General features: G+C 35.6%; 1 gene segment (V, D, J or C); it reads right to left on the reverse strand.

The window, feature by feature from the left end:
* Positions 1 to 12,873: 12,873 nt before the first annotated feature.
* On the reverse strand, positions 12,874 to 13,461 carry LOC107521099. The segment is given in 2 exon segments: positions 12,874 to 13,232; positions 13,407 to 13,461. Coding segments are annotated over 2 exon segments (414 nt in total).
* Between the last annotated feature and the right edge of the window lie 735 nt (positions 13,462 to 14,196).

Raw genomic sequence — 14,196 nt, forward strand, 5'->3', positions numbered from 1 at the left:
TTTCAGTCGTTAGGTTCCACCAGACTCACTGAGCACCAATCACATCTGAGCCCTGTCATTCACTTAACGGGAAACTCCACTCACAGTGGCTCAGTCAGATGGCACAGTCTTGTCTCCAAAATAGTGGTGTTAACAGTGCAGGAGTGATAGGGGCAATATTTCAATGTATGAAGAAAGAGATTTTTTTTTAACCCTTTACGTATAATGAGTTTGGGCACTTGTGTGAAGAAGGGTAAAGGTTTCTAAAAAAATCAATGTATCAAGGGCTATGTAGCCCTTCAAGAATCCTAGGAAGAGTGATCCCATTTGCCAAATTGCATGGTTAGAGAATTTGAGAATTCAGTTTTATGAAAATCCTGATTATGAAAAACTGTCTGACAGTATGTATTGTGTATTGCAGAAGTAAATATATTTTCTTGGAATCAAGAAAACTCTGGAAAACAAGACACACAGCCACCATTAGCATAGAAAATGATTCCATCAAAATTTGGTAAAAAATTAGATATGTGTATAATGTCCATCCTGACTTAATTTCCACATCTCTGCTCCAACTGATGGACACCCTGTTGACTCACACAGCTGATTCTGATGAGACCACACTTTGCTGCTCAAATTAAATATTGTCCTCTCTCTCTCCTGGCATTTGCATTCCTAATGTTCTCCTTCATCTTCTTTTTAGTCTACTTCCTTCTATTTTCAGGATAATATGTAAAATGTTAGGATGTGTGGTCTAGTGGATTACTTTCTAAGTCGGTGGGTTTGGGACATTTTAGTCATAACAATTAAAAAATTGAAAACAGCTTAAGTAGATGTTCTCTGTTGAGTTTCCGAGCTCACAATGAACGCTAATACTTCATCCCCAGTGCCTCTGTTCAAAACCACCTTCGCGAGAATTCACAGCATAAAGACTCTCGCTTACTGAAGATCACATAGAAAGGCAGACCTGAAAACCTGGGACAAACTTTACACCAACAATGTTACCCTTCTCTTCATTGTTGCTCGTTATTATTTGGCTCACAGCTCACTGGTTCCAGTCTTAACTGTTTTACATTTTAGAGCATCAGAAACGGTCATTTGTTATTAGTCAGACAGTGCCCTCTAGTGGTCAGAAACCATCAAGAAAACCTATTCCACACCAACTAACTCAGCTGTCAACGCTACACCCGCTTTGTTCAGTCCATGTTTCCTGATGGTCAGAACACAAAATAACTGCCCAAACTGAATGGGGATTACAAATGAACCGAATCCTACTTTCTCAATGTCATTTCATGAGCATAAATATCTTAGAATTATTTGATAAATCTCAACTTGTGCTATTTACCTGAATTCTTTACCCCAGTTCAAAAGTAATCCACTAACATCTTTTGAAGTTTTAGTGTAAATGGGGTAATCTAATAGATCTTAAGAATATATAAAAGAGGATAGCATACAAATGCACGGTCTACCAGAAAAGGAAAATATTCTTCAACTATCAGACAGTCAAAGAATAGGACCTGAAGGAACTAAAAGCTACATGATTCCAAAGGAAGAAAAACTACTTATACTTGTGGTGGGTTGAACAAAATCTTATGGAGACGGTGTCATTTTTGCCTTTCCCCCTTTACTGGTGAGGAGAATACACAATATGGATAAAACTTTATAAGGGATTCTGACTTTTTATTCATTTTTAAGAATAAGAGGAATGCTTAACATATGAATTATTAAAAATAATAAAATATTACGTATAGACTAAAATCTTCTTTGAGTATCACTTCCAAGTTCTCACTCTTCCATCACGTATTACACGTATCCTTTCTAAATCTTGATCAATTTGAAAGTGATGCTTTCAGATGTTCTATTATAAATGTGAATCGAAAGAAAAAATATTGTATTTTATTTATGCTTTATTATAATACAAATCTACATATTGTGTATACCTTTCTGCAACTTGTTTTATAAACTCAATAATTAATCTTAGAAATTGTATTATGTGAATACACATAGGTCCTTCTGGAGCATTACATCCCACATTGCGGAGATGCTACCTTTTATCCAGTCCCTCCCCTTTGATGACAGCTAAAATGTTGTTTCTTTTATCTATGAAATATAACGCTACAATAAACCTTTTGAGCATTGATCTTTATTCACATGTCCACATGTTTTTCTAGGAGCGAAAACTAGAAAGGAGTTAAGGAACGAGCCCTGATGCCAGTAGGTGAAATTCACTCCGGGCACCGAGAAGATCAATGACAAAGGTTCTGAGGAGGAAGGGTGAGAATTTATGTTCTGATCCTTGTGTGAAGTGGCTTTCTATTTTATTATTCTTCTTAGGGTGCATCAGAACTACAATTTATCAGTTCCTTTGATAAATTTTCTCTGAAATGTCTATCCTAATATGTAGCTAATATATACTTTCTTTCAAATGTCATTGAGGTCATAGTAAAGAAAGTAAATAAAAGGGGAGGAACTACACCCAACGAGAAGAAACAGAATATAGAAGGGGAGAAACCATACAGATTGCACACACAAACACAATATATGGATACCGATCTAAGAACAGAAAGACACTCTACATTTTCTAAATCAGCAGAGAGAAAAGGAAAATTGTATCAATTAGGGAGAAGACAGTCTAGAAAATGAAGCCAAATATATCCATAATGAAAACATGTATAACAAGGAGATTATTTGATTACATCGAAATAGAAAATCTTGCTACATATTGCTTAAAAGACAAACCTTAAAGAAAACAATAAAAAACTGTGGACATAGGAAGGGATTCTTTCTTCTGTGCCTTCTTCACCTGCTACATCCAGCACACCCACCACACAGATATCTCAAAAGAAGGACAATTCTGCTAAAGAGACAGTTAATGAGGAGTCCAACACCAAGTGAGGAAGTTACATTAACTCTAACATCTAAGATCCAAGATCTAAGAAAAAAGAGAAAAGGCAGAGGCTGATTCAGATTTTTAAAAAAAAGACAAGGGGGGGAGGGGACTGGCAGAAATGAAAACCCAAAGAGAAATTAAGAGTTACAGAAAAGAGGAGACTAAAATTGAGAAAATTTTGTACCATGATCTAGTAGAGATAAAGAAACCAAATGCTAATAACAGCTTTGACATTTTTATCTGTGGTCCTTCAACATTAGTCCTTCTATAATTTGGAAATTTTTTTTGCTGAACTATTTATAAAGGCACACTTCTAAATCCTCAAAAGCATATTAACAGGAAGTGGAAAAGCCTCATCATGAAAATGGTCGAAAATTATTCTGTACACAGTAATTAGTAGGAAGCTGAAACAAGGGAGGCTTTAACTGTCTGTTTATAAACATAGCTTTTATTTAGAAGAAGGGTCAATTTTAATATCCTAATACATGAAATATATCACAAAAAGAATTTGAAGTTATACCTATACAGGTAAAATATTTTCAACATTTTAACAACTTACCTTTTTTTCGATCCACGTTTTACTACTTCATCTCCTAAATAAAAGTGTTCCATTGTCTTTAATACCTCATAGGTATCATGTGTTTGGAGGTCTAAGTATCCTAACAAATCTATGCATGTGCTAAAAAAATTGGAAATTTATATGAAAGGTATTCTTTTTTTGATCTTAAATAATAAAATCCACCACAGTGAGTCAAACAGTCAGAGACACTCAGCTGCCAGGCCCCTTGTTCTGCTCAGAGTTCGTGTTCAGTTCCCCCTGCAGTTTCTGTCCCTGCTTCACGCAGACCACTACAGTACATAGCCAAATGCGACTCTTGCACTGAAGCTTTATCCAAGGGGAAGGAACTTGCTTCTTCATAGTATGTGGCTTCAAAATCTTTCTTTCTTCCCTTCTCATTGGCCCTTTGGGCTTTCAGGAGGAGCTGAGGCCCTTCTCCGGGATACTGAACATACCAGAAAAGAGTGGGCACCCTGAGGCTCAATAAGTACAGCTCACATTCAGGGACGCCCCTTCTGACAGGATCATTTGGCCTCCCATCTGGGACACAGAGTCTTCACGGGTTTGTCCTGGGGAAAACTGAAAGAGATCCGTGTCACCTTGGGCGTTAAGTTCTTCAATAAAATTATGGTTAACGATTTTGCTAACTTCATAAAAGAAGAAATCCGTATTTTAAGAGGCATATTGCTTACCAAGCACTAAGAGGACCACACTCACTAACCCTGGAGAAGAGTTTATCTCTAGAGTATTGTCTAAACAATGTTCCTGATTCTTAACATGAAGAAATATGCAAGTCACAGTGAAATCATACATAGAACCCTATGTTTCAGACGGGAAAGATGTTTGTGTTAAGAAAGCTGAGCTCTCTGGTGGACGGGGACTGCAATGGGAGGCATATTCTTTGGCTCTTCCCACAGTATCACAGGGTTCTCATCTTTGCCTTTACTTAACAGGCAAATGTCAATCTTCACGTGAACCTTGGAAATCTGAACTGCAGTTGTCATAACTTTCAGGTCTATCTTGTTCTTAGGCCACCTCCTACGTGAATCTTCTTTAACAAAACAGAGCATTTCTATTTCTGAGAAAATAACAATTAGTGCATTTTAATACATTCTTCTATATTCTTCCATACACATTGTGGGCCCATAATCCACTGAATGTCAGAAAAGACCTTTGCGTTGAAATGAGAAGAAGGTCTAAGAAGGAGAGTCATTATAGAATGGTTCTGTGTTTTTCAGCACTTAGAACAGTGACTGACACTTATTATGGGCTTACTAATATTTGTTTATATAGCAAAAATAATAAACAGCCTTTGGTTGAAGAATCATTACTAAATTATATCAATTGTAACAATGCTATCTTATTAAAGAAAAGCTCTATAGGAGAAAAGTCACACTACCTTATCAACTGCCAAATATTCCTGAATTTCAGAATCCGTAAAAGGGGAAAATACGAATCCTAGACAGAAGAAAACATCATACTTGAAGTTACTGAATTCCTATAGAGTCAACTGAGATCACTATCTTATTCTCCCACTATTTTACTGACTCTGAGGTGGGCCGGTAGCCTGCACAAAATAGGCAACGAGTACTACCCTATACTCCTAGAGGAGAGCTAGCTTCAAGGATGGTTTCCACTGTTGTCTATCTACAACATTTCATTCTCAAAGCTTAAGCAAATCATTTTTCCCAACAGGGTAGGGAACCCCAAAAACATGGATCTGCATCATATGCCTAGAGCATACACTAGGACTCTCTCCTTTCCCAGCTTTCAATTTGTTGAAAATACAAGCCGATGCCCATACCACAATTGATACTAGAATCAATAAGCAAGTGATCTACAATTACAGATTCTGAGATCTCACCTCTAATTTCATGAATAATATTTTCCAGGATTGAAATCCACTACTGTATAATTGTAAAGCCACCGCCCCCCCCCCCACACACACACCTAAGGTAGTTTTGTTGCAGCCAACCTGACACCAGTTTACAAGATCTCATTTATGATAACTGTCCTAGACCCAGATGGTCTTCAGATACCAGGGAGAAAGCTTTGGGATGAGCATCAGAAAATTTTTCTATAACTACAAATCTTTTAAAGCTAATTTTTTTCCTATATAGTGCCAGCAGCAACAGCAGGCACATCTTCAGCTCCCTTTTTATGTTTATTCCTCTATAAAACAAAGCGATACAAAATCCTCCGAGGATTATCAGCATAAATTTCTGTAAGACCCTGTAAAAATTTACCTCTAGACATGTGTAAGGAAGCTTAGCTCGGTGCAATTCCTGGAGCTCTCCCTCCACAAATTCAGATCAAGAAGCTTCATTAGGTCAGAGGCATTGTATCAATAGTTACCCGGATGTGGACCTAAGTGGGAAATTCAGGCTCGGGTACTCTTTGGGTTCACATATTTCTTCTCCTTCTTTTCCAACTTCCAAATCACAGTATCAGAGCCTGCCACAAAATTATGCTACAAAGGTATTCTGAAAAAAAAAGAGCTACAAATTTTTATTGCGACATACAGGAAGAATGCAAAATAGGTTGAGTTATGCTAGGTTGAAAATAAACAGAATAGGACAGAATGCAGAACACTGTCTACACCTTAATAAAAGAAAACAGTTACAGGCCAATAAAATACTATGGGAAGAATATTTTGCAATATGGTTCACTCAGGAGAACTTGTACAACATTGAGGGAGAATATGTATTAAATGTGGATATTTATTGTCTTTATGGATAATTTTCATACTAAGAAACTGCATCATTTAAAGTAAACAATTTTAAAAGATTTGGCATATGTATATACTTATGAATTCATCAGCACCATCAAGATAATAACATATGCATCACCCAAAAGTTTCCTCATGTCTCTTTGTAATCCTTCTCTCAACCCTCCCCTAACTTTACTTCCCCTGTTCCCCGCAACACCTGTCATTGTAAATTAGTTTGCATACTGTATAATATTGTATAAACAGTATCATATGTACTCTCATTTGATATCTTCCAATCGGTACAAATATGGTGAGAGTCCCATGATCTAATAAGTATAATTATCCATTCTTCTATCTTGCTGAAGCATTATTCATTACATAGATATAAAACAATTTGTTTTTCTATTCACTTGTTGATGTACATTTAAGGCTCCTAAAAATAACCCTTTTTTTTTTTAGATTCGCTTGGACTTTCTATCAAGACAACTATATGAATAAAAATAGGTTCACTTTTTCTTTTCCAAACCATAAGCCTTGCATTTCTTCTGCCTTACTGCACTGTCTAGAACCTCCAAAAAAATCTTAATTTGAAGTGGTGAGACGCAAAGATCCTTCCTTATTCCTGATCTTAGGGGGAAAGCATTGTCTTTTACCACGCAGCCTTAATTGACAACCATTTAAAGATTACTCTGATTAGAGATTTTAAACTGAGGCTCTCCAGAGAATCATTGGAAGCAGACAGTCCACAGAAGATGAGTGTAAACCCATGATCCTTAAACAAACATGTAATTACATAAAAGAAGGCAGCTCCGTCCAAGACTATGAGAATTCTCCTAGATGTATGGAACCACTGATTGTCATAATCTCCTCTGTATTGTTGTGTTTTTCATTTTTAGTGGCCATTTCCCACTTTAATAGTAGAAAGCTACATATTTCTGATTTATCCTACTTTGTTCCCTTACTCATAAAATAACTTGCTAAAATGTTGGCTTTACTTGAAGCAACACCCATCCTAATGCTATAGTTCAGCTCTACAAACCCATTGCTAGTGCAACACAGGTAATGGTTTGTGGAGTATGCTATGTAATGTCAGCTCCTGAAAAATCTAAATACTGATTGTACCTCAATTAATAAGGCTAAAGTGAATTTCGATCAATAAAACTTGTTCTAAAATGTAAAAAAGTTTAGAATAGAGATGGTACAACTAGACTTATATAAAGAACATATGTCAACCTGATTACGTGAGTTGATCCATCACTCCACTGAACATCTCTGTTATCAATTACCATAGTGGTTGTGTGTGTGTATGTATGTGTGTGTGTGTGTGTGTGTGTGTAACTAAAAATCAAATATCCAATAAAATTAAAACACTTGAAATGAGAGTTATTCTAATAAAATGACTTAAAAGTTCAAAACATCAGGCATAAAAACCCAAGAGTAGAAATCAAGAATGTGACAAATGACTTCTATTTCACCAAGATGAAAAATTCTTGAGAGATTTGTATCGTATGAGATTATTTATATGACATTCTTTAAAAGACAAAACCATAAAAGAACAAATCAAGATTTGTAAGGAGGTAGGGATTGGGGAGTGTGCAATTACAAAAGAATAGACAAGAGTTTTGGAAAGCAATTAAACTCTTCTCTACCATGTTGTGTGATAGTTACATGGTCCATACTATCCATTAGAATTCAAAATGACAGATATAACTGTACAGAGAAATAATCAATTTTTCTATAAGATTTTTAAAATAAAATTTTAAATCACTGAGATAATAAAGTAATTGATGTGGTCTCTATATTCATGACCAAACACTGCCTAGTATGTACATTTTTTTCAACTTGGAATGAAAAGCACCAGCCATGCCAACTGTAATAGGCAAAATAATGGACAAAAAAAGATCAGGTCCAAAACCCTGAAATCTGTTGTCCTGTATGGAAACACATGCGCATGTGCGTGCGCACACACACACAAATACCTTTAAAGATATAATTGACTAAGAATCCTGAAATAGGAAAATAATTCTGGATCATATGGGCCTCAATGCAATCGCACATGTACTTTTAAAAGGGAGGCAGAGGGAGATTTGATGGCAGATAAAGAGAAGCCAATGAGACTGTTGAGGCAGAGATTGGAGTGATGTATCCACAAGCCAAGAAATGTCGACACGCAATACAGCTGGAAGAGTCAAGGAACAAATTATCTGCTAGAGCCTCTGGATCAAGTGCAGCCCTCCTGACAGCTTGATTTTAGTTCAGTGAAAATAATTTCAACTTCTAGCATTTAGAACCATGACAGAAAAATTCTATTGTGTGGATTTGTGTGTTTTAGTGTAAGTAGAGAAAGAAAATTTTTCTCATTAAACTTATCGGGGAAGATTGGTTAACAAAGTTATATAGTTTTCAACTATAAAATTCAATAATACATCGTGGGTACATTGCATTATGTGTTCACCGCTCAAAGTCTTCTGTCGCCATATATTTGACCCCCTTTACCTTTATGTACCTTCCATTTCCTCTGTCCCTATAGAAATCATTAAACTGTTGTCTGTGTCTGAGTTTTTGTTTGTCTTGTTCATTTGTTGCTTCCAGTTTTATATCCCACATATGAGTGAAATTATATGGTTCTAGACTATTTTTCTGACTTATTTTGCTTAGCATGATAATCTCAGGATTCATCCATATTGCCACAAATGTCAGTATTTCAGCTTTTCTTATGGCTGTTTAACATTCCATTGTATATATGTACCACTTATTTTTTATCCAATCACTCATGGAAAGATGCTTTGGTTGTTGCCAAGTCTTGACCACCATGAATAATGCCACAATGATCACCAGGGACATATATCTTTACAGATAAAAATTTCCATTGTTTTAAGCCACCAAGTTTGTAGTAAATTGTCCAGAGACAGTAGGAAACACATATGCAAACCACACTGAAGTTTTAAAGCTTGAATGTGTCTGAATCTGAGCTAACTGGATACTGACTTGCAATGCACACTCTAGCTAGAGCACTTTTTTCTTCCAGTGCATAGATTCTCACCCTAGTATAATAAATCATTAAGCTCAAAGTAATTGCACCCCTTCTCTCTTCTAACTTAGTTTGAGAAGAAGAAACCAATAAAATATAAGCCACACTTCCCTCTCACTCCATTATCAGTCTTAGAAGAAGAAGATCAAAAGAGAGTCAGTCTACTTCTACCAACAGAAGCTAGTGGTTACATTGAGGAAAATAAGAAACACCACTGAGGTGTTGGAGATAATGCTGACCTTTCTTGTTCAGATGTTTTCTATCTAACTTAACCTAATGATCTTCCCTATAAAAACAAAACGGTGAGCTAATAACACACAACCATAACTCAACCAAAAGGGATCATCTCTCCATACCAATTGCCAATTATAACCACCCTTAGGAAGAAAATAAGACATCTTGAAAATAGCCTACCGTTGACCCAGGTGAAAGAATTAGGAAATTAATTATTTATGCAAACATGTCTTTTCCATTGATATATCTACAACAGCAGAAGAATTACTTTTTTGAAAAGAAACGTGAATTTATATGGAACCATAAAAGACCCCAAAGAGCCACAGCAATCTTGAGAAAGAAGAAAAAAAGTTGGAAGTATCACATTACATATATCAAACTATCCTACAAGCCTACAGTAATCAAAACAGCATGGTTCTGGCACAAAAACAGATATATCAATCAGTGGAATAGAATAGAGAGCCCAGAAATAAATCCACACTTATACGCTCATTAATATAGGACAAAGGAGACAAGAATGTACAATGGGAAAAAAAGAATGTACAATGGGGTAAAGATAGCCTCTTCAATAAGAGGTGCTGAGAAAACTGGACAGATACATACAAAAAAATAAAATAAACTAGACCACCTTCTTATACCATATACAAGAATAGACTCGAAATTGATTAAAGACTTAAACGTAAGACTGAAACCAGAAAACTTCTAGAAGAAAACATAGGCAGTAAACTCTTTGATATTGCTACTAGTAACTTCTTTTCAGACATATCTCCTTGGGCAAAGGAAACAAAAAATAAATAAACAAATGAGACTGTATCAAACTAAAAAGGTTTTGCACGGCAAACCATCACAAAATGAAAAGACAAAATGAAAAGACAGCTGACTAAATGGGAGAAGATATTCACTTATGATACATCTGATAAGAAATTAATATCCAAAATATATAAGGACTCATACAACTCAACAACGACAACAAAAATCCAATTTAAAAAATGGGCAGAAAGCATGAACAGATATTTCTCCAAGTAGGAAATACAAATGGCAATAGACATATGAAAAGATGCTTAAGGTCACTAATCATCAGAGAAATGTAAATTAAATCCACAATGAGATCACCTCATACATGTCAAAATGGCCACCATCAATAAATCAAAGATCAAGTGTTGGCGAGGATGCAGAGAAAAGGGAACTCTCATACACTGTTGGTGAGATTGCAGTTTGGAACAGCCACTATGGAAATAAGTCTGAAGTTTTTGCAAAAAAATTAAAAGTGGATATTCCTCTTGCCCTAGCAATTGCACTTTTGGGTATTTATCAAAAGAAAACCAAAACAATGATTCCTAAAAACATATGCACCCTTATGTTCATGGCAGCACAATTTACAATAGCCAGGATATGTAAACAAACTCAATGCCCATCAACAGACAATTAGATAAAGAAGTCATGGTTCATATATATAATGAAATATTACTCAGCTGTTAAAAAAATGAAATCCTGCCATTTGCAACAACACGGATGGACCTAGAAGTTATTATATTTAGTAAAATAAGTCAGATAGAGAAAGATAAATATCATATGATTTCACTTATATGCGGAATCTAAGGAACAAAAACAACAAACTAATCAAAAACAGAATCACAAATATAGAGGAAAATCTGGTGATGGCCAAAGCGGAGGAGGTTGGGAGGCTGACAGTAAGGGGTAAAGGGTTAAAGTACAAATTATTTGTCGATAGATGGTTATGAGGATGGGAAGCACAACATAGGAAATGCAGTTAACATTAATGTAATAGCTAGGTGGACAGCCAGAGGAGTGAAAGAACAATTAGAAAGAACATTTCTACAGTTTATAAAATGTATAAATATATAACCAATGTACTATATACTTGAAAATAAATAATAATAATAATAATAATAAAGATTGTAGCTTCTCTTAAAGGATCAGAAGAAAACTTTAAAAATGGCAATAATTACTTATCTATCAACAATTACTTTAAGTATAAATAGTTCAAATGCTCCAATCAAAACACATAGGGTGGCTGAATGGATGAGAAAACAAGACATTTTGATATGCTACCCAGAGGAGACTCATTTCATATTAAAAGACACACATAGACCGAAAGTAAAGGAATAGAAAAACATGTGTCATGAAAATGGAAGTGAAAAAGAAAACCTGGAGTAGAAATAGTTATACGGACAAAATAGACTTTAAAAAAGGCTTAAACAAGAGACAAATAAGGACCCAGTAATCTCTCTTTCAGGTATTTATCTGAAATAAAAACCAAAACCCTATTTCAAACTGACATGTGCATCCGCATGTTCATTTCAGCATTATTTACATTAGCCAAGATATGGAGGCAACCTGGGTGTCCATTAATGGGTGAATAAATATAGAAGAGGTGGTAAATATATACAATGAAATGTCACTCAACCATAAAAGGTGAATGAAAATGTACTATTTGGGACAGCATGTATGTACCTAGAGGATATTCTGCTAAGTGAAATAAAACAGACAGACGAAGACAAATAAACATGATTTCACATACACGTGGAGTCTAAAAATTCAAAATATATGAACAAAACAGAATTAAGCTCATAGAAACAGAAAATTTATTGATGGTTGCCAGATGAGAGGTTAAGAAAGCATGGTGAAAATGGGGAAAGAATTCAAAAGTACAAATGATGTTTCAATACAGTCAAGGGATGTAAAGTATAGCATAACGAATACAGTCAATAATATTGTAATAACACTGTATGGTGTCAGAAGGGTATTAGATTTATTTGAGAGATCACTTCTTAAGTTTTATAAATGTTTAATACCTGTGTTGCACAATCAAAACTAATATAATAACCTATGTCAACAGTAACAAAAAAATATTTAAATAAAGTGCTCAAAGCCTATAGAAGAGCTGACAAATTTTATTACAAATATATACTGAGGAAGAAAATACAAATGTAATCGTGGTTTATGACATGCTCTCAGGACTATTAAGAATCAGGTGCTAGAGGAGAAGACAAAATTTGGAACACACAATTCAAGATTTACTATTAAGTGAAAGAAATCAGATTCTTAATTTTACTAGAATTTATGAAAACTGTACATGAAATATAAGCAATAAATTAACTGGTTGTAGAATTACTAATTTTACATATTTATATTTTATACATTTTCTACATTCACCATGAAATGTTTTATAATTGGCCAAAAATAACATATGAAATTTTTGAAAACAAGAGTTAAAAGCTCATTGCTAATAGAAATACTCGGGATTTATTTATATGAGAAGAGCCTGACTAGCAAATGTAAAGTCATTATCAAAGCCTAAATCTCAAAAATCCGCTAAACAGTCATCCAATAAAATGTTCTTTCAGGGTCATCTAAAACCTAACTTTTTTATTGTGTGCCTTTGAAAACAACACATTAGCTTTCACTTGAAGACCAAATATGACAAACACCGTGCTTGAAGTTCTGTACCTTCAAAAAAGGGGGCGCTGCTCCACTCGCAGGTTTGCGCACAGCTTGCAGGTGCCTGGGAAGCACTGTGGATTCGCTGCACAGAAGTAGACAGCTGAGTCTCCAGGCTGGGTGGCTTCGATGCTCAGGGAGAACTGTTTCTCCGCCTTCTTCAGTGTAACAGTGAATCTTCCATCTTTTTTTTCGTCCTTATTTGAACGAATATCTATAATGAACTGAGGACCTTTTCCAGCTTCTTGCTTATACCAAGGGAAGTAGCTTGAGGCACTGTCTGAATAAGTACAGGTGATAATAGAGGTGTTTCCCTCCTGGATACTCAGGGTAGAAGGATGCTGATCCACTTTCTCTCCTCGGATTACCACTGTACAGAAAGAAAAAGTCAGAGAAAGATGAAAGTTTGCCAGATTATTACTGTCCAGAATATACTTTTTCTCCTCTATAGCAACTAGAAGGAACCTGAATAAAGCCAGTCTCTTCCTTGGCTTCTAAAGAATACCCATTAATATGCCCTGTTCCCCATAAATCCTCGACTCACAATCCACTTCCAGCCATAAGAGCACAAATAAAGCTCCAATGGATGTCCTCAGCATTCTTCCCAAGTTAGATCGATTATAGAATTGCAATCTCCAGACAACTGAGCTACTTCTGTTATCAGGCTATCCCTTCTTTTCTCTAACAGACATGGAGTTTCTCACAATTTCTGCCCAGCCAATAAGAAAAGGGCTCTGCTTCTGCCACACATGAATCATTCAAAAGCCACATATTCTTCATCAACAGCAAAGCACTACCACCCTGTGGTCACATTCATAACTACTGAACATGCTGGTTCAATGTTCTCTTACCCTGTGCCTATGAGGGACTCAGACATGAAAAGGCAGCAATAGGTCAAATAAATAAAGTCTTAGAGATTAAGTTAGATGTTGAGGTCACGATTTCTATCTCTGCCCTCTATGGAGTCATTGTCTATATGTTGAAAAGAGGCAGATGCTGTTGCTTTTTATTCGATGGGGGACTACATCTCTTAAACAAAGAAAATAAAAACCTTCTCTTTTTCTTCAGCCAAATCTATATCCTCATTTATCAGTTATGGAAAAAAATCTCTTTCTAAAAAAAACTTGTAAGAGAGAAGATCATTCGATATTTTAAATACGTACTGTTTCAGACTCTGCCCCTCTAAGCATGTTTTGCCCGTGACCTTGTTATTCCCAGAAAACTGACAGTACCTACCAAAGTCAGAATGTGCAAACTTCCTTCAGTAGAGATGACTGTGACAAGAGGAAAAGGACTGAATTTCAATGATAAGGAAGGAGGAACAGGAAGTTCCA

The sequence above is a fragment of the Rousettus aegyptiacus genome, unplaced genomic scaffold (genome assembly GCF_014176215.1).
Source record: "Rousettus aegyptiacus isolate mRouAeg1 unplaced genomic scaffold, mRouAeg1.p scaffold_m13_p_3, whole genome shotgun sequence".
Taxonomy (NCBI): domain Eukaryota; kingdom Metazoa; phylum Chordata; class Mammalia; order Chiroptera; family Pteropodidae; genus Rousettus; species Rousettus aegyptiacus.